The following is a 19,945-nucleotide window of genomic DNA, read 5'->3' on the forward strand; positions in this document are numbered from 1 at the left end:
CTTGTCTTCTACATCCAATGTTCCTCCTGCTCCACAACAAATAATTTCAGTAGAGCATCTGTCCATCTTGCTGCAGAAGGTACACCTATTACTCTCTAAGTATGCCATAGAATAGGTGTAGATCAGGAGAACGGTGGAGGTTGTTATTCTTGCTATTTCCTCCTTCCAGAAAAAAAGACAGACCACACTATCTTGGAACTTCACCCTCCCCCCCATGACTGCCTTCCTACAGAGCAACCCATTCAGAATGCTAATGCTGGCCCAGATCCTGTTTGCCCTGGAGCCAAGCTACTGGCTAGTGTCCTTTAACCAGGAGGACATGTATTTTTGTGTACCCGTCCTGCAGTCCAACAGATGATACCTGCAGTGCAAGGTAGGCCAGGAGCATTATCAGTTTGATGTGCTCCCCTTCGGCCTCACCACTGCTCCTCGGATGTTCACAAAAGAGATGGCATTGGTCCATCTTCGGAGATTGGAAAACCAGTTTACCCTTTCATCAACACCTTGCTGTTTAAAGCTTATGCGCCACAGTCAAATGTAGACCACCACCAGATGACAGTGAACCTCTTGATATCACTGGGGTTCACAAACAATGAGCTGAAGTCAGATCTCACTCCTTCGTAGAGGCTTCCTTTTATTGAGCTGGACTGGATACAGTACAGTTCAGGGTGTGGCTAGATCTATTGCCACCATCGAGAACGTTAAGTGTCAAAAGTTGTGTATTGGAGTTTTTGCAAGAACACTCACAGTAGAGGTTTTATGACTGGAATGGAATTCTGACTCCTATGAGCCTCCTCTGCCTTTCCTGGCTGAGTTCTGAAAAAGATCATGAAGAACAGGGCCCAAGTCATCAGAGTGACTTTAGATTGGCCAGTAGAGTGTTGTGCCCAGAGCTTCTGGGCATGAGCACCAACCCTCTGATAGGCTGCCACTTTGGGGAGATCTTTAGTCTCACTAGTAGGGCAGGGTCTGCCACCTGAATCTATGCAAGCTATACCTCCATGTGTGAAAACTGATCGGTGGCAGTTGACTACACTTGATCTACCGACAGAAGTGGTGGTGCCATCTTTGCCACGAGAGACCCACCCACAAAGCCCATTTATGCTGGGTGATGGAAAAGGTTAGAGTCTTGGTGTGGTAACAGCAAGACTGACCCTTTAGAATCCAAGCTGTTGGATGTTCTTGTCTTTGGTTTGTCTTTGGCCCATCAAGGCCATTGAGTGGGCACTATTAAAGGCTATTTGTTGGCCCCTTCAACCTTTTTATACTTGTCGGACCAACCGTCCTTGTTTAAATCGCCTACTGTGATGAGGTTTATAAAAGGCTTGACACACGTTTTCTCTTAAACTGTTTTTGTAATGCCACAGTGGGACCATAATTTGGTATTAATGTTTCTCTTGTGGATGCCCTACGATCTGTCGGTGCCGCATGCCTACACGACCTTTTTCCAGACAAACTGGTATTGAGAACCTACACAGCATCCTTACCTAAAGTTGTAAATCTTTTCCACGTTGGGCAGTCCATCACTGTGCCTCGATCTTTGCCCCTCTTTACCCCTTGAAAGAGGAGAGGCTTCATCAGCTGTATACTGAAAGGGCTTTAAGGTTTCATGGTGATCGTGCCAAGGAATACCATCTGGTCGATCAGCTGTTTTTGAGGTTCTCTGGGTCAAAGAAAGGGAAAGTTGTGTGCTCATATGTAGCTCAGCTCCGTCACTTCGGGGTGGTTTGGAGTTAACACAGAGCTGCCCTTGTCAACCGAGTGGCGCTACAGTACCATGTTTCCGGATCCAGCCTGGTGCATGGAGAAGTATTCTAAAGTGAAGAATCTGAAGTTACATGAAATATCCACCAGAAAGAGTGTTACCGAAGGTAAGAAACGTGTTCTTTATGCTCTACATCTGAGGGCGCACAAAGGAAAAAGACAAACTGATGTTAGCGTGCAAGAGCGGCCTTTTAATGGGGCTCTGCTCCATCACTTATGAGTCCATATAGAGTCAGCTTAGAGCCACACTACACCACACGTCGGCGTGCTGAAGCACTGTTGGAAAATTCTGCAGATCCGGTCTGGCGCCTGAGGGATAATCTGTGAGAAATCGTGGGTTAAATAAAAAATGGTGTTACGAAAGATAAGTAACTTGTAAAATGTTTATTACTATATAAAATTAGAGTAAAGATAGACAGCGATAGAACATCAAAAATGTATGATCACAATTTGCTTTGTGGATAACTCCTGGGCTTCTCCACTGAGCTTGGCCTGTAATGAAATACCACTCTGACTGTGGGTATACACTTGTATATGAAACTACTTACAGGGGAGGTGGCCACTCTTATTAATGCATTTTAACTGGATTATGTAGTCTTGCTGGAAATGGGTAGAAGACAATACAGTACCCCCAGAAGCCTCATAGAATGTCACAAACTTATGCAGCGTATTGACATTGCAATGAAACACTACAGGTAATGTAAACATGCTTTTTTTGTTCTTAAGATTTGGATCCGTGTCTCCAGATGGGCAATACCACTCATCCATCAAGAATAAAAGCGCCAGGTTCAATGCAATGTTGGCAGCTCTGACACCAACCAGATTAGCACTAACGTTTCAAGCGTTAGGTGCCATGAAGGTATGTATCAGCCAACTAGATTTCTGGGGGGCTTGGTATAGAAGACTGCTCCTCATGAATTTGTTAATAATGACAAATATTACATTTTGTTTGTTGAACTATATTGTTATTGAGGTTTGCTGTTATAAAAAAACTAATAACGTGGAATCCGTAGCCCTGCACCAGTAAAACACATGATACGCACTAAATAAAGTCATCAGCCACAGTCAAACTGTAGAGCTCGATTGGTATAGACGTTTTCGGCAAGCGGTGAAGTAAAGGTGCTTCCATCCTGTAGGCTCTATCCCTAAATTTAGAGGTCTCCATCCAGCTCATGTTTCGCTCCATCATGGCGCGCAGTACTGGGGCTTTTTCAAGGCTTTGATAGACAGTGGTTTCTGAAGGCAGCGTTAGTGGTCCTTGTAATTAACCTGGCTTTGTCTAATGCCTTTAAGAATATTCCTTAGTCATAAATTGGAGCATCAGTGGTCCTGATAGATGAAATGGATATTTTCTATTCTCTTGAGGTTGTAGCACTTTCCTCCTGGGAAGTAAGTGTGTCTCTTTGCGGTCTGGAACGATTGTGTACAATCATTAATGTTCTAATTCAGGGTTTTCCAAAGTCGGTCCTGGATAGCCGGATCCATGCCAGATTTTTAAGATAAATACATTTAAGTAAATGGGGATCTGCTAAAAATCTGGCATGGATCCGGCCCTGCAAGAACTATTTTGGAGACCCCTGCTCTAATTTATGATTCGGGGATATTCCGACTCTCAAATTTGTAATTATATGGGATAATATTAGTGGCAACACCCTCACTTCAATTCATATATTACATAAACTTGTGAGGAGGGGGTCATATCCATATGAAAGGTGTGAAAAAGGCACACCAAATTGAATTGTCCTTTCCCCTAAAAAAAGACGGCATTAAAGTATAAATCCTGAGTCCGAAGGATTATCTCAGTTCTTAGTTAACGCAGCATGGGCTTTTCCCTAGCTAATCTCATATTACTCTACATGTAAAGCTCCAAGTCATACTCTGTTTGCACCAGTTGCTTTCCCTCTTGTAACTCGGTTTTTGATGATTCTAAGTGCCAGATGTACGAAGCATTTTAGATGGCCGATTGGGCCGTTTAAAATCGGTAAAATGTATTTTTGCCATGTACATAAGGCATAATGCGACTCAGTAACTTGTTACTGAATCGAAATTTTGCTTTTGCAATTCAGTATTAGGAAGGGGGGTGTTTATAGTGTCCCTTCCTAATACCGAATAACACTGGTAGGTATGAATGTTTTGCTACTTGGAATGCAGTCGCAAAACATTCACAGTTACCTCCAGCTTCAAGTTGGTGGTAATCCATTCGCAAACGGGAAGGGGAGCCCAAGGGACTTTGTGAATGTAGGCACCAACATTTTTTACTAGAAGACAATGGTCGCACGGATCACTGCCTGCTCTTAAAACATGAAAATGTGGCTTTTCATTTTTCTTTTTGAAATGCATCCCGATTTCCTTTAAGGAAAACGGGCTGCATTACAAAAAACAATTGCTTTATTTAAAAAGCAGTCATAGACGTGGTGGTCTGCGGACCCCAGCAGGACCCCATCCCTGTGTTTATAGCCATACACAATAGGTCGCAAGTTGCGACCTGCCTCATGAATATTGATGAGGTAGTCCATTTGCGTCCCACTGTGAATCGCTAACAGTGTCAAACACACTATTGTACATCACAGCTTGCGCTAGAATTTGCTATTAGGAAATCGCAAACATACGATTTTGTAATCTCGCCCTAAATCTGCAAGTTTGCATTCATTTTGCCTGACATGCTCTGTTTGGAAAAATTACATATTTATAGATGTACAAACCAGCAAGCCTAGAGATGGACCACGTATCATTCTAATTTGTACACTGCCGAACTGTCTGTGGGTCGCTGACCTCTCTGAGGGAATCTTGTTTCCTGCTTCTAAACCCCTTGAAGGCTTTCCCGACCTCGCCGGACCCGCTTCGCGGGTCCCGCAGCGCCTTGTACTTGAAGGCTGCTGCCCCTGTGAGGAGCTACCAGCGGAGGTGCGGGCAGGCAGAAGAGCCGGCGGGGCTGCGAGCACAGGCAGGGACTCCAGTCTCCAGGAGCCCCTGCGCGCCCATTCTCCACACCTGGGCTGCTCTCCCCGCTGGCCACGCCCCCCGCTCCTGTGCAGAAAAACCGGGCTGCATCCAAAGACCTGTGGATCACTGCCGAACTGTCTGTGGGTCGCTGACCTCTCTGAGGGAATCTTGTTTCCTGCTTCTAAACCCCTTGAAGGCTTTCCCGACCTCGCCGGACCCGCTTCGCGGGTCCCGCAGCGCCTTGAACTTGAAGGCTGCTGCCCCTGTGAGGAGCTACCAGCGGAGGTGCGGGCAGGCAGAAGAGCCGGCGGGGCTGCGAGCACAGGCAGGGACTCCAGTCTCCAGGAGCCCCTGCGCGCCCATTCTCCACACCTGGGCTGCTCTCCCCGCTGGCCACGCCCCCCGCTCCTGTGCAGAAAAACCGGGCTGCATCCAAAGACCTGTGGATCACTGCCGAACTGTCTGTGGGTCGCTGACCTCTCTGAGGGAATCTTGTTTCCTGCTTCTAAACCCCTTGAAGGCTTTCCCGACCTCGCCGGACCCGCTTTGCGGGTCCCGCAGCGCCTTGAACTTGAAGGCTGCTGCCCCTGTGAGGAGCTACCAGCGGAGGTGCGGGCAGGCAGAAGAGCCGGCGGGGCTGCGAGCACAGGCAGGGACTCCAGTCTCCAGGAGCCCCTGCGCGCCCATTCTCCACACCTGGGCTGCTCTCCCCGCTGGCCACGCCCCCCGCTCCTGTGCAGAAAAACCGGGCTACATCCAAAGACCTGTGGATCACTGCCGAACTGTCTGTGGGTCGCTGACCTCTTTGAGGGAATCTTGTTTCCTGCTTCTAAACCCCTTGAAGGCTTTCCCGACCTCGCCGGACCCGATTCGCGGGTCCCGCAGCGCCTTGAACTTGAAGGCTGCTGCCCCTGTGAGGAGCTACCAGCGGAGGTGCGGGCAGGCAGAAGAGCCGGCGGGGCTGCGAGCACAGGCAGGGACTCCAGTCTCCAGGAGCCCCTGCGCGCCCATTCTCCACACCTGGGCTGCTCTCCCCGCTGGCCACACCCCCCTGTCCATCGACTAATCCTTATAATTCACTCAAGAGCTACCGCTGCGCGGGAGCGCGCGGGAGGGCGCCGGGAGAAGCCCGGGACAAGGGCGGGACCGTTTGAGGCCGTTCGAGGCCTAAGAGGACTGGCCTGGCCCACCCCCCCTTGGTTCGCGTCATTGTGCCTCCACATCGATCCCAGTGAGTACTCCACTGGAATCGTAACTACCATACATCATGTGCTCTCGGGGTAGTTGCAGCAAGACCGCACTGGGATTGAGCAAGCCAAATGGGACTTTGGATGATTTTCTTGTGAAAACAAATTTGGCAATTGACGCCGAAATTATTAAAATGCAGAAGAGGGTTTCAATTGAGCTAGATGCTGCGCGCAGGCTTTCCCAAACTTTTGCAAACTCCAAAAAATCTTCTTTGGGAAAAATTGCGTCAGCTGCATCTCCACAACACACCTCGTGCCCTCTTCCTTTGATAATTCACGCCGATATTCACCCTTCCCCCTCTTCATCACTCCCACCAGAGCCCACCTCTATCTTTACCTCCATGCTCTCTAAACCATCTGAGGGACATGTGCCCCCTGGACCTGGAATCACTATCACTCGCCCGGACATCCCTACCCCTGCCCCCTCCTTCTCTGTGGTAAAAAGGAAAAAACTAGATGGCCTAGCCCTGAAAAAGAAAAACTATGCAAGATCTGCTTACGCCCGTAAAAAAGCAAAAATTGCAAGGCAGCAGTTTTTCAATCACAGAAGAACACTGCCCAATACAGGGGAGCTCACACAAACATCAAATCTAGCCATCCAGCTAACAGGGGGAAATAGTGAACACAACCATTCAAACATCACTCTCGCCCCTGTTTTAGAGCACCTCCCAGTTTGTGGAGAGAACTTATTAGGGGGAGGGCAAAATGAGCTAGGGAGGGATATTGATAAGGCGGGTGACGATGAAGACTTTCTCAACACAGTCTGGGTTACTTTAAAACAACTATTGTCACCTTTTGAATTAAGATTGTCACGTATTGAGAACCATCTCCTTGAGATGGATAAGACCTTAGTATCCCTGGCCACCCTTAGCTTAAAACAGCTGGAGGCCACATATCCCCGTTTCGCTGAGGGTGTCCCCCAGGAAAGCAATGATGGCATCCAACCGGCTCTAGACCCTAACGCTGGCATCCAACCGGCTCCAGACTCTAACGCTGCCCCCCATATTCATCCAACTTTGCTCCCACCACTATCAAAACCTACTCCAATTCCCAAACCTCGGACAATTCCAAACGTTTTTGTTGCCCCCACATCAAACTCATTAAAATCAGACTTAAAACCCCCCAATAAACAGATACAGCCAAAAAACAATTTCAGGGCAGCCCATAAGCCGAGCAAGATTACCAGCCCTCTTTCTCGGCGTATAGTCAACCAACACCAAAGTCACCAGAATTTTCGGGGGGGCTACATTGATCTCCCCCCTGATGCCGGGCCCTATGTTGTCATCCTGGCTGGGGTACCTCCACTCGATCCTCATTCTGTGGAGACCCAGTGGTCTCTAAAGAATAAGGTGATCCACTGGCTAAACGCCAACAGGCAGCTCTCTAACACCTCCAGGAGCGGGGTCCTAATGGTCAGGCGAGTCCCTTGGGTGGGTCGCACTCATAAATTCATACCTGGAGACTGTATTGTGGTCTCATTTGCAGACCCCCATACAGCCCAACTTATCACCGCATGGGATCCATATGTTACTGACCAATCTATTGTCACCAGACCCCTCACTTTCTTTTACCCTCCTAAACAGATTGCAGAGCCGCCTGGGGCCTGGTTTACAGCCCACAACCACAGATGGAAGGGTCAGGGGCACGGATGGCAACTCACTAACAACTGGTGGGAAGGAGCACCCACTAGGAATAGGTTTGAATGCCTAGACCAGGTGGATTGACTGGGAACTACTGTTCCTTCATCCCCTTCTAGTACCCATAACCACCCAATGGATCCCATTAGGAATGATAAATTATTGCCCATTAACAAAAATTCAACCATAATGGGGGTAGATCAGTCCCGCCCTGAACAGCATGCCCCTCCTGTACTGGTCACACATCAGATAGAGATGGCACACTCCCTAGATCTGAAGGATACAATGGGGAATGAGGGTCAGCTTTATCAGAAAAACAGAAGCTCAATGCACTCTCTCCTATCCTGGAATGTAGCAGGCTTGGGTAGTAAGATCAGCCATAAACCGTGGTTGGAGATTGTGAAGAAGTATGCCATTCTTTGTCTGCAAGAAACCTGGCTTATGGAGGAAACTCATATCCAGGGCTACCGAACATTTCACTCACCCGCTGCCCCATCACCCCAGGGTCGCAATAAAGGGGGCCTGTGCATATACATCTCGAATGTAGGGGACGTAAAAGTACATAATTTTCATTCTGATCAGTATTTCCAAATTATTTCATTTAAATGGGGCACCACACAAAAGGTGATATTAGTAAACTTTTATAACAACATGCCACCTAAGGAAGTGGAATTGATCTTGAATAAAATGACTCACCATATTCACAATCTGAGAGATCAAAGCACGGGGGACCACGTAGTACTGTGGGTGGGAGATTTTAATTGTACCATCTGTCCGTCTTCTGAGTTAGGTTTGTGCGGCCTTTCAGACCTCGGGGAGGATGGTCCTTTTCACTTCTCTCACACCATTTTGGGGACTCTTCTCAACAACATCATATTCTCTTTTGACCTCACTTTTATCAACCAGGCACGTTCCCCCCCGGTTGCTTTTGCCCCAACATATATTGGAAGAGGCTGTGAAACTACAATCGATTTTGCACTAATATCGCCCACTAATCCCAACTTTATAACTTTTTGGGAGATTGGGGATATCCCAATAAGCGATCATTATCCTATCACCTTCGGGGTAAGGTTGACAGAGGGGATAGCAAAGGAACCTAGCGGGGCTCTTTATCCACTTGAGGTAACCCTAACAAAGACCAATGGGTATGTAATAAAATGGGAAAAAATGAATCCTACAACTTTCTTCCAGGACTTCATATCGTCCTGCTCTACAGACATATTTGTCTGTTTAGAAGAAGACACTGACCCAAAGGTCATTATGACTGCTTTCTTTAATATCCAGCAATACATAAAAGATGCACTAACCAGGAGTCACAAAGAGAATGGGAAGCACAAACGCGGGTGGTTTGACTCCAGGTGTACAGCTGCCCTGAAAAAACTAAAGAAAGCTTTATCTGCTATCCCAAAAGACAGGGTTCAAATTTCCCATGCGAGACAAGAGTACAAGCAGGCAATTAACCAGCGCAGGGCGAAATTGAAAAAGGAGGCCTGGGAATCCCTGGGTGAAGCTGTTAGGAACAAGGACACTAATCTTTTTTGGAAAGTTATAAGATCTGTATATAGCCTAAAAGATAGTGAAAATTCCATAGACGTAGCAATTACGGCAGAGCTCTGGGTAGAACATTATGGCAACCTTTATACCAACAGCCAGGGTGACACCCAGAATCAACATAAGGCGACCTCATCCTTGGGTGAAACAACGGAGGATCACCCGTTAAGTGCCTTCCCAGCATCCCCCTATCCAATCGAACTGGTTTTTACCACTCTTGAAGTGGAAGATGCCCTCAGGGAAAGCCCGACAGGGAAAGCTCCTGGCCCTGATCAGACACCAGTGGATGTTTATAAATCAAATCTGGTTTTCTGGGTTCCATTGTTAACCAATGTTTTAAATATGGGAAACAAATGTGGCTTTATTAATACCTGGTCAGATGCAATCGTAGTGCCCATCTTTAAAAAGGGGAACAGGGACGATCCTGCTTGCTACCGTCCAATATCGTTATTGGACGGACTCATGAAAATTGCAGGAAGGATCGTCCTTAAAAGGATTCAGTACTGGGAAGAAGAGAAAAAGGTCATCTCGGAGTTCCAATATGGGTTCCGAAAGGGATTGGGGACACAGGAACAATGCTTAAACCTGTCTTTATTGGTCTCTAAATACACTGAGGCCAAGAAAGGGGACCTGTTTGTTACCTTTGTTGACCTTAGCTCCGCATTTGATTGCGTGGATCATGCGCAGCTCTGGTCAACATTGGAACACATCGGGGTGGATCCAATCATTATCATATTCATAAAAGAATTATACAGAGATGCCGGGGCAAGAGTGAGGTTCGGGACCCAGGGGCAATGCACTAAAAAATTTGCCATAAACAGAGGGGTCAGGCAAGGCTGCATACTTGCGCCCCTGCTGTTTAGTTTTTATATAAACTCCATCGCAGAGAACTTAATAAACTTGCCAAGTGATTACCCAGCTGTCAATGGTAGGCCTGTACCCATTCTTTTATATGCCGATGACGCGGCAATCATGTCTAGGACAAAGGTGGGTTTGCAGAGAGCTGTAACTGAATTTTCATCCTACATGGATAAAAGAAACCTGAGGGTGAATATCTCTAAGACTTTCTCCATGTCCTGCTCCCAAAAAAACAAGACACCACAATGCTCAATATATTTGGAGCAGAAAAAAATTGCGATCACGGACACCTTCTGCTACCTGGGCGTTGTTTTCAATAGGAGAGGAAGGTGGAAACATGCAGTATCCGCTAGGAAACTTGCTTTCACCCGAGCTATAGGGGCCCTACGAACCTTTGCAGCCAAAATTGGGGGTAAACCTATCGCTGAGATGTTACAGATCTACCGGGCAAAGTGTATAGCGACGGCCACCTACGGAGCGGGTCTATGGGGTTTCGAGAATGTCTCCTCACTACAAACTTGCGAGAACATTTTTATCTGCTACTTACTAGGCATGCACAAAACCACTTCGACTTTTAAGATCCACATTGAGGCTGGCCTTAACTACCTCAGTGACATTATAAAGATATCACCCTGTCTGCTTTGGCATAAAATTTGGACTACCGTGGAATGCCAATTAAATAGAGAGCTTATCAAAGACTGCTTGACTTTGGATGGTGTATCAAAGGTTAAATGGTTACGATACGTCCAGATAATGTTCTCTACTATTGGACACCCCGAATTTTATGATGATCCAGAGTCCTTAGTAACCTTGTCTAGGCCGGCTCTTAAAAAACTTTTAATTATACACCTAGAAAGTGCTAGATGGAACAATGAGAAACTTAAAAATACCACCCTGAGCTACCAGCAAATTACTCCCACTGAAGGCCTTCAACTTTATCTCAGGACTGAAACTGCCCCCTATCCTCGCATGCTCCTTACTAGGTTGCGCTTAGGGATTTTCTTTCGCATGGTCACCTTCCCAAAACAGAATGATTGGGCCTCTTTGAATTTAATCTGCCCATGCGATGATCATTCAGCACAGAGCAACATCCATATCATGTTCTTTTGTAACCTGTACGCTACCCCGAGGAAATTGTTTCTTTTACCACTACTTAAACACTGGGGGATAAGAACATGTAAATCTGCATATCTGAAATTACTCTTGCTGGATGAGGAGCACGTCATCTTTGTTGTTTCTCGCTTTTTAATGTCAGTGATGAAGTATAGAAACTCTATGATTTAACCTTTACACGCTCAAATTAACTGAATACTGTAAAATGAGGCCCGCTGTTCAAATGTTTACAACAGTTTCTTAATTTTTGAAAAATGTTTTATATACTTCCTGTTTACGTTTAAACTGTTTTTAGATTTATTGTATAAACTGTACTTGTACGCTTTTATGATTTTCTGGATAAATCGAATAAAGCTTATATATTTTTTTTTTTTTTTTTTTACATTAAATACAGTCCCTACCACATGCATCTAACACTTCTTATCACCCAGAATCTGGGTTACAGCAGACATCAAACACTCCCCATTCATCAATATTACCGAACACCATTATTTCAGCCACTACTACAGCCTGGTCCTCCCCAGATAGCACACTTACAATCGGCTTCATTTTTGCCCTGTTGCAAAATGAGAAATAGACTGGAGCAAATTTTTGCTTCATTACCAAAGACAAAAGCAGCAACAGAGGTACAAATGCCTTGTGTTTTTTTGGCACTCGGACAAGTTGACGGGTTATGTCTCTCTCCTTAAAACACGTTGTAACAGCTCCTGTGATATCCCCGCCAACTTTAATTATTAATTAAATACTAGTCATATAATAAACGCCCCACTTGGCCTTCCTTGGTGTAACGCTGTAACGTGCTAGTTTACGCACGCACACGCACCCCTACATCCGCAGGCCAGGCTTGGCCTGCGGGGCTGAATAAAAGGAAGGCAGGCGCTCGTGCACGTCACTTCCGACTATCCCGAGTGGTGTGTGTGAGCCGCTGTTGGAGCGCGACCTGCCCCTGCGCAAGCGTCCAGGGCATGAATAGGCCTTCCACAGGCCCCTACGCACACCAACACTACATTGGCGACGAGCGGAGGAGGCCCAACCCTCGCCCGTTCACCGGAGGTCTGACGGAGCCTCCTGCTCCCGTCCGCGGCGCCTGCCGCGTGTCCCCGGGCCGCAGAGCCTACATCCTCGGAGCCGGCGCGCTCCCTCTTCCACCCCTGTTGCCCCCCTCGCCTGGGCATAGGTGTCCTCCCCACATCTGCTTCATAGGGGGAGAGATCGCCGCTACTGCTGTTTCAGAGTGTCCCGCAGAGTGCGACTGGCTGCCATCCGTCACGCTTCCTGCGTGCTCCGCGGCCGTTGCCGCACCCTGCGAAACCTCACGCATCTCGCGTGAGCGGCGGAAAAGACCCTGCGAAACCTCATGCATCTCGCGTGCAACGCGTTTTCGGCCTATGGTAGGCCTGGAGGTCGCTGCTGCATCGGGGAGGAGGACGTATTCGGCGCACAGGCTGCTTGGCTGGGGACCCCGGAGGGGTGCACGACCCTCGCACCGCCGACGACCCTCTGAACGCGAGGCGGAACCACAGTAAGCGACGTAACTGTCACGTGGTGCCACAAAAGAGCGGGAGAAGAGAGGGAATACAGGACAGAACGCACTCCGCTGCGACCAGTAAGGGGACAAAAGATCTTCCGGGCGCACCTCACCTACCCACAGAGGTTTCATCATCATGGGGGATGGTGATCCACCAGCACCCGTCATCAACATCCCTTTTCAGCACGCCGCGACCGGGGTGCTGCCACCATTCAGCGAGGCGGTAGACCCGTCCACGGCCTCGCCGCGGTGGAAGATTTGGCTCGAGAGACTAGAGAACTACTTCGTAGTCACGAGGGAGACGAATAATGCTGTGAAGATGTCACTGCTACTTCTCTACGCGGGGGATGAGATCTTTAGACTGTTCAAACACCTACTCAATACGGGGGCAGCAGACAGCTACGACGCAGCGGTTTCTGCCCTCAACGGCCATTTTGATCCCCAGTTAAACGTGGACTTTGAAGTATTCAAGTTGGGGCAAGCACGCCAACGGGAAGGTGAATCAATGGATCAGTTCCACACCCGTGTCAGGGAGCTGGCCAGCTCCACCGATGAGGATCAACCGAGGGCCATAAGAAGTCAGATCATTCAGGGGTGTCGGGACAAGACACTGAGAGGACTAATCCTACGCAAACCAGGGATTTCACTAGAAGACATCCTTATCTTGGCCAGATCCCACGAGCTCTCAAACGTCAGAGCGACGGCCATGGAACAGGCCCTACATAAAGCCCCAGTCAAAACTGAAACCATCAAGGTGGAACGCGCAGATGCTGTGCGATCCCGACCACGTGGTCCGGCGCAAAAAGGATCCCGGAGAGACCTGCCTCAAGCCCGTTGCGGGTACTGCGGCCATGAACCACATGCGGCCAAGGACTGCCCGGCCCAGGGGCAAACGTGTGCGAGCTGTGGGATCCCAAACCACTTTGCATCGGTCTGCCGCAGGAAAAACCAGTCCAAGAATTCCAAGAGATCATGGACGCCCGCCAAGGCCGTTCGCCAGTTGTCGCTGACCGATCCACCCCTGGCGAGGGCAGAAAAACACCTACCCACAGTATACGATGACTCAGACTCGGAGGATGAGGAGGCATATGTCATTTCCTTCACTCGGGAGCTCAAGCGAAGACGACGGCCGCAACCTACATGCGTCGTGCAGATGGGACAAAACGAGGTGAAGGCGGTCATTGATACGGGCGCCACTGTTAATGTCATGGGTCTGCAGCAGTTCAACAAATTACGCCCACGGCCGGAGGTACTACCATCCAAGACAAGAATCTTCGCCTATGGAGCGGACACACCGCTACCCCTCAAGGGAAAAATCATAATACCCATCCAGGCTGACGAGTCGGAAATATTGGCGACGGTTCACATAATTGACCGAGAAGCGGACACATTGCTAAGTAGTCACACAGCGGAGGACTTGAAACTGATAGCATTTGCCAACCGCATCCGAGCGCACCAGGTGGATGAGTTGCTGGAACGATTTCCTGAACTGTTCAGAGGCCTTGGGTGCATAAAATGCGAACCTATCAAACTCCACATTGACAAATCTGTCGCTCCCACAGCACTACGCCACCGCCGGATACCATTTCACCTTCGCCCGCTGGTGGAAAAGGAACTAGAAAAACTAGAGGGCCTAGGTGTCATCAAGAAAGTGACCGGACCCACCCCGTGGGTTTCGCCCATGGTCATTGTCGAGAAGCCTAAGCAGCCGGGTGAAATTCGCCTGTGCATCGCCATGCGGCTACCAAACACGGCTATCCGAAGGGAGAGACATCTGACTCCCACGATGGACGACATAGTGGCCGATGTAAATGGGTCGAAGTGGTTTTCCAAAATTGACCTCAATGCTGGTTACCATCAGTTGCCACTTGCAGAAGAGAGCCGATTTATCACCACGTTCAGCACCCATCTTGGCCTCCGGCGCTACAAACGTCTAAACTTCGGTATCTCTTCAGCGGCAGAGGTATTCCAGAACACAATCAGAGAACTCCTGTCTGGATTACCGGGGGTAATAAATGTCAGCGACGACATTTTGATTCACTCTGCCACCGCGTCGGAACACTACAAGCACCTTCGGGATGTCCTGAAGAGACTGAGCACCTATGGAGCGACGCTCCACAAAGACAAATGTCAGTTTTTCCAACCTTCCATTGAGTTCTTTGGATATGTGTTCAACCAGGAGGGAATTCAGATTGACCCGAGGAAGTCCAAATCCATCAAGGACGCCCCAGCGCCAAGGTCCCCGACGGAAGTGAGGAGTTTCCTCAGGATGGCCACTTACTGTGGCCGGTTCATTCCGGGCCTAGCCACTCGGAGCGAACCTTTGCGGGCACTAACCAAAACAGATGCCGCGTGGCAGTGGGACCCGAAAGAAAACGAAGCATTTCAAGGAATCAAGGATGCCCTCCTGGAAAAAGCAACTCTATCTTATTTTGAAACGCACCGAGGTGATTGTTGACGCCAGCCCGGTGGGCCTGGGAGCCGTCCTGACCCAAGAACATGAACCCGGGCAATGGACAGCACTAGCCTTTGCCAGCAAGGCCCTGACCCCAACCGAGACCAGATACGCCCAGCTAGAGCGAGAGGCTCTCGCCATCAAGTGGGCCTGCAGCCATTTTCACTTATATCTACAAGGTCACCCATTCGTCATGGTCACAGACCACCAGCCCCTAGTACCCCTCTTTAAGGGAACTGCCCCTCACCCGCCTCCGCGCATTGAACGGTGGGTGATTCAATTGCAACCATGCGAAATGGAGGTGGTATATCGCCCAGGGGCCAAAAATCCTGCTGACTATCTGTCGCACCACCCCTCACCACAGGAGCCTGCACCAGTAGATGACGACTGCGAGGAGTACGCCCGGTGGGTGGCCCTCACCTCATGCCCACAATGCATGACGATCGCGGAAATCAAGGAAGCAGCCGCTGATGACAACATCTACACGAGATCGCTTCAAGCCGTTCGAGAGGGTTCCTGGGCTAACTACCTACATCCACCCAACTCCTGGACCGCCGCAGACAAAGAGGCACTCACGAAATTCTGGCATGTTCGACATGAACTCAGTGCCACGGAAGACGGAGTGCTGTTGAGAGGGTCTCGTCTGGTGATACCGCAGAGCCTCAGGTACCGGGCCACGCAACTTGCCCACGGTGGCCACCAAGGCACGACGAAAATGAAGGCGCGCATGAGGGAGAAGGTGTGGTTTCCTGAATTGGAAACCATGGTGGAGGACTACGTGCAAAGCTGCATGTCTTGCCAGCTGACAAGTGATCCCGAAAGACCTGTCCCAATAATCACGGAAGAAGCATGTACGACCCCATGGACCAAGGTCAGCATAGATTTTGGAAGCTTCCCAGGAGAAGGACACACACTGGTGGCCATCGACTCTTACTCCAAGTACCCGTTGGTCGAGAAGGTCATCTCCACGGCGTTCACCCACGTAGGTCCGGCGCTAGAAAAGATGTTCTCCATGTTCGGATACCCCGAGGAAATACGGAGCGACAACGGACCGCCGTTCCAGGGGCGGAATTTGCCACATTCCTCAAAGCCAGGGGCATCCTACACCGACGCATCACTCCCCAATGGCCCCAGGCCAACGGGGAAGTGGAGAGATTTATGCGGACCCTCAATAAGATGTTCCGGATAGCGGTGGTAGAACAAGCTGACCCCGAACAGAGACTGCATGATTTTCTGCGGTAATATCGGGGAACCCCACACTGCACCACACAGAGGAGCCCCTGGACCCTCATGTTCCAAGGACAACGCCGAGATCTCCTTCCCACCGTCCCGGGGGGGTGCCAGACGTGGCCAACCCAGACGATACCCAAGAACGAAGACGACACAACAACCAGCGAGCGAGCCGACGGCGGAGAGCCACGCCAAGGCGGCTATGCCCGAGTGATTATGCGCAACAGACGCCCTGGAGGGAAATTCCAGACTCGCTATGAACCAGGCACCTGGACCATAACGGCCACAAAAGGCACTATGATTACTGCAAGGAGGGGTGAGGAGGAGGTATCGCGAAACATCTCCTGGTTTAAAGCGATAAAACCAGGGCCAAGACCAAGTCTGGAAACGACGGACGACAACAGTGAACCACCTGCGGCTACGACCCATGAGGACGAAAGCAACCCATCAGCAGGGACCCCCACGGAGAGACCCGAGCCGGAGTGTGTATCCCCTGCCGTGTCAAACACCATCAGAGACACACCTCACCCCTGGGAATGTGGCAGGGGGAAACATCCAGAGGTACAACCTGCGGCCTAATCCCCCCCCAAGCCAGAAATTAAAAGACTATGCCTGCTTGCTGAGACCCTGAAGATGCCACCACGGGACACACAAGTACAGGGACATTTTGTTTTGAACTTTAAGTCTTGTTGCGCCCAATGCCTAGACGCTGTGAAATTTGATATAGTTGGATAGGGATGTAATGCTGTAACTTGCTAGTTTACGCACGCACACGCACCCCTACATCCGCAGGCCAGGCGTGGCCTGCGGGGCTGAATAAAAGGAAGGCGGACGCTCGTGCACGTCACTTCCGACTACCCCGAGTGGTGTGTGTGAGTCGCTGTTGGAGCGCGACCTGCCCCTGCGCAAGCGTCCAGGGCATGAATAGGCCTTCCACAGGCCCCTACGCACACCAACACTACACTTGGCAGACCTTGCGGTGCTATTGAAAAGTGTGATTTTTTTTGTAGTTAACTGTGTCCATTATATTTGTGTGTATGTGTAGGTCTGTGAACCCTGGGACTGCACTACCAGTAGGTTTAAGGCTGTATGTATAGAGGCTAATTCAAAGAAGCATTTATGGGTATGGTTAGTATTACAGGAGTACTCTTTTAATTGCTCTACCACCACCCTATTAGTAAAAGTTCAAAGAAGGGACAGTCCTTCCTATTTGTACAAAATGTATATGAATATTCCCATTTTATATGTTTTTGGGGCGAATCCACAAAAGCGTGTAAGTGTACACCACATAAAAGACTTCTCACAGGAGCACTTCTTTACTTACTTCACATAGCTGCCAAGGTTTAAGATTGCTCTGTGTGACATCTTCATAAATTCAGTGTAATTATGAGTGACATTCAAAAATTATGAGTGACACTTTCTCACGAGCAAAATTAAGTGCATGGAAAGAGCGAAATATTAGAAATTACAGCCTTTTATGTCAATGGGAAGCCCTAAAATACTGGGAACTGCTCAAAACCCCTGAAATAAAAGGCAAAGATCCGATACCAATGAGACAACTGTTTAGGGCACCAATATCACATTGTTGCAATCAGAAATGTAATAGCAATTGTGCTTGTCTGAAGGATACAACTGTGGAGACCGCTATGGGTAAGCATGATGAGAGTAGGGTGTTCAGTTACTACACGTAAATTAACATCATCAAAACTTGTAAGCCAAGCAGGATGAAAGAGACAGTAGCTCATGAGTAACATCCAGAAAGAGTGGAACTTTATCTGCAACATCTCTCTCAAGATTCACTCCAACAAGAAACACAGGTAGAAATTATTCATGGCTGCACGTGCAAGTTCTCAAAATGTTTCATATGCTCCATTGCAAAGACCAAATTAAATGTTTGATATTGACCAATAGCCGCAGAAGGAGGAAATCAGTAAAATCTGGCATTAACTTTAAAGCTGTTTTAAATAGAATGCAATTTGCAATGGATACAGTAATAAAATGTGCACAAAACATAAAGGTAAAGAAATTATCATTGAGCACGTCTCGTATACTTATGCCATTTCACTTGTTTTAACCTACTACAGTTAAGTACTGTACATGTTGCCGGTATCAAATTAACTAACACAGGGCACAGCGGGTGACTAACCTTCCTGCTGCCACTCCACACGTGCCTGGGGGCTCAAAGCTGAGCGCTTCGGCCAGCAGCTTTGTTTACACATCTTGAGCCTTTGAGATGGAGGGTCGCAGATAGGTCTCCTCTTCTGAGGAGTGTCCCGCTATGGTTGGCAGCAGTTTCGATAGTTAGGGAACCCATTTGGTATTTAGCAAAATTAAACAACTTTCTGCCTGGTATCAGTCGCGCGCCGTAAACCCATTTTCATCGACTTTTCCAGTTGGATACTGTCAGAGCTTAGGACGTTTTGCTGGTTAAGGTTAATGCGAGACAATATCTTCCCAACAGGTTTCTTTATTGCTTGCATTCTGTGATTGCGGACCGCAAACCAGCAAGCGCAAAGCCGCGCCCTCCTCAATACTTCCCGCTTCCTGTCAAGCGGAAGTGACGTCCCCTGCGGCGCAATTAGGAACAACCGGACATTATCTTGAATCATGACTGCACACTGCCATTCAGCCTCGCTATGGGGAATCTGATCTAATCCATGGTACATCTGGCATTGTAGTTCAGTTTTTACTTTTTGTGTTTGACTGCCCGTACTGCCTTAGCTGCACCAACACCTACGGGAGCACAGCTTGCGCAGGGCACCTGCCACGGGCAGTGCGCTGTCTCTGCATTGGCCCTATCAGTGAAAGCTGCGTCGGCACTACACAGATTGATATGCGTGACAAATCATTTCAGTGCGGTAATGCGGATTACCACATTGAAATGCGTTGGTATCACGCCCGATGCGTGATACTTGGCAGGACTGACTTCAGAATGCCTCTGTGACTAAGCCCCAGTATGTGCAAGTGATGTAAACCAGTATTTCCTGGTGTTCTGATGCAAAATATTTATTGAGGTTTTTAAGTGCAAACATAAACCGAATCTTTTGCAGTCGAAAGTGTTCCCACGCACAGGCAGATACCTACTTTCCAAAGCGACGATGAGTCATTTTTGTTTTGTATTTAAATTCGGGTAAAACCCCGAGCGTACCACTCATCGAATGGCAACCATGTTTTGGAATGTAACGTAGAAACATTGCCCTTTTGTCTTTTAAAGTAAAATGCACTCTATCCTACAATGTGAATAATCACGGAAGACGTTCTGTCTGTCATCTACGTCATAGGCTGCATTTTTAGCTTTTTGTTGGTATTTTTTATGCTCTAGCACCCTTCAGTGATCACAAACACGCTTCTTTTTACTTGCAGCTGGGGTTGACGATATCCATTCGATATAGCCACAGGTAAGCCTTTTTTAACCAGTTCCACTTTTTGAATAAAGTTGTTTATTGTGGTCACCATACTTCTCTGTACGTCTATTCTATTTCTGGCACTAATGTGGTTTTAAATTAGAGCAACGTGTGAATCGGCAACATAGTATTTGACGCTGAATTTTGACCACTGGAGGTCGCTGTCGGCGCATGGAACATATACAAGAGGCTCGCTTTCCCTTCAGATGGTACTA

The 19,945-nt window shown here is 48.5% G+C and overlaps 1 protein-coding gene across 1 annotated transcript in view; it reads left to right on the forward strand.

The window, feature by feature from the left end:
• ACOXL (acyl-CoA oxidase like) overlaps positions 1-19,945 on the forward strand; it is a 969,051-nt gene that overhangs the window by 495,804 nt on the left and 453,302 nt on the right. Inside the window, exons 9-10 of the mRNA XM_078648763.1 lie at positions 2,491-2,623; positions 19,690-19,724. Of these exons, the coding sequence (XP_078504889.1) occupies positions 2,491-2,623; positions 19,690-19,724 (168 nt within the window). The remainder of the gene's footprint in view (positions 1-2,490; positions 2,624-19,689; positions 19,725-19,945) is intronic.

Source organism: Lissotriton helveticus, chromosome 6 (genome assembly GCF_964261635.1).
Source record: "Lissotriton helveticus chromosome 6, aLisHel1.1, whole genome shotgun sequence".
Lineage (NCBI taxonomy): Eukaryota > Metazoa > Chordata > Amphibia > Caudata > Salamandridae > Lissotriton > Lissotriton helveticus.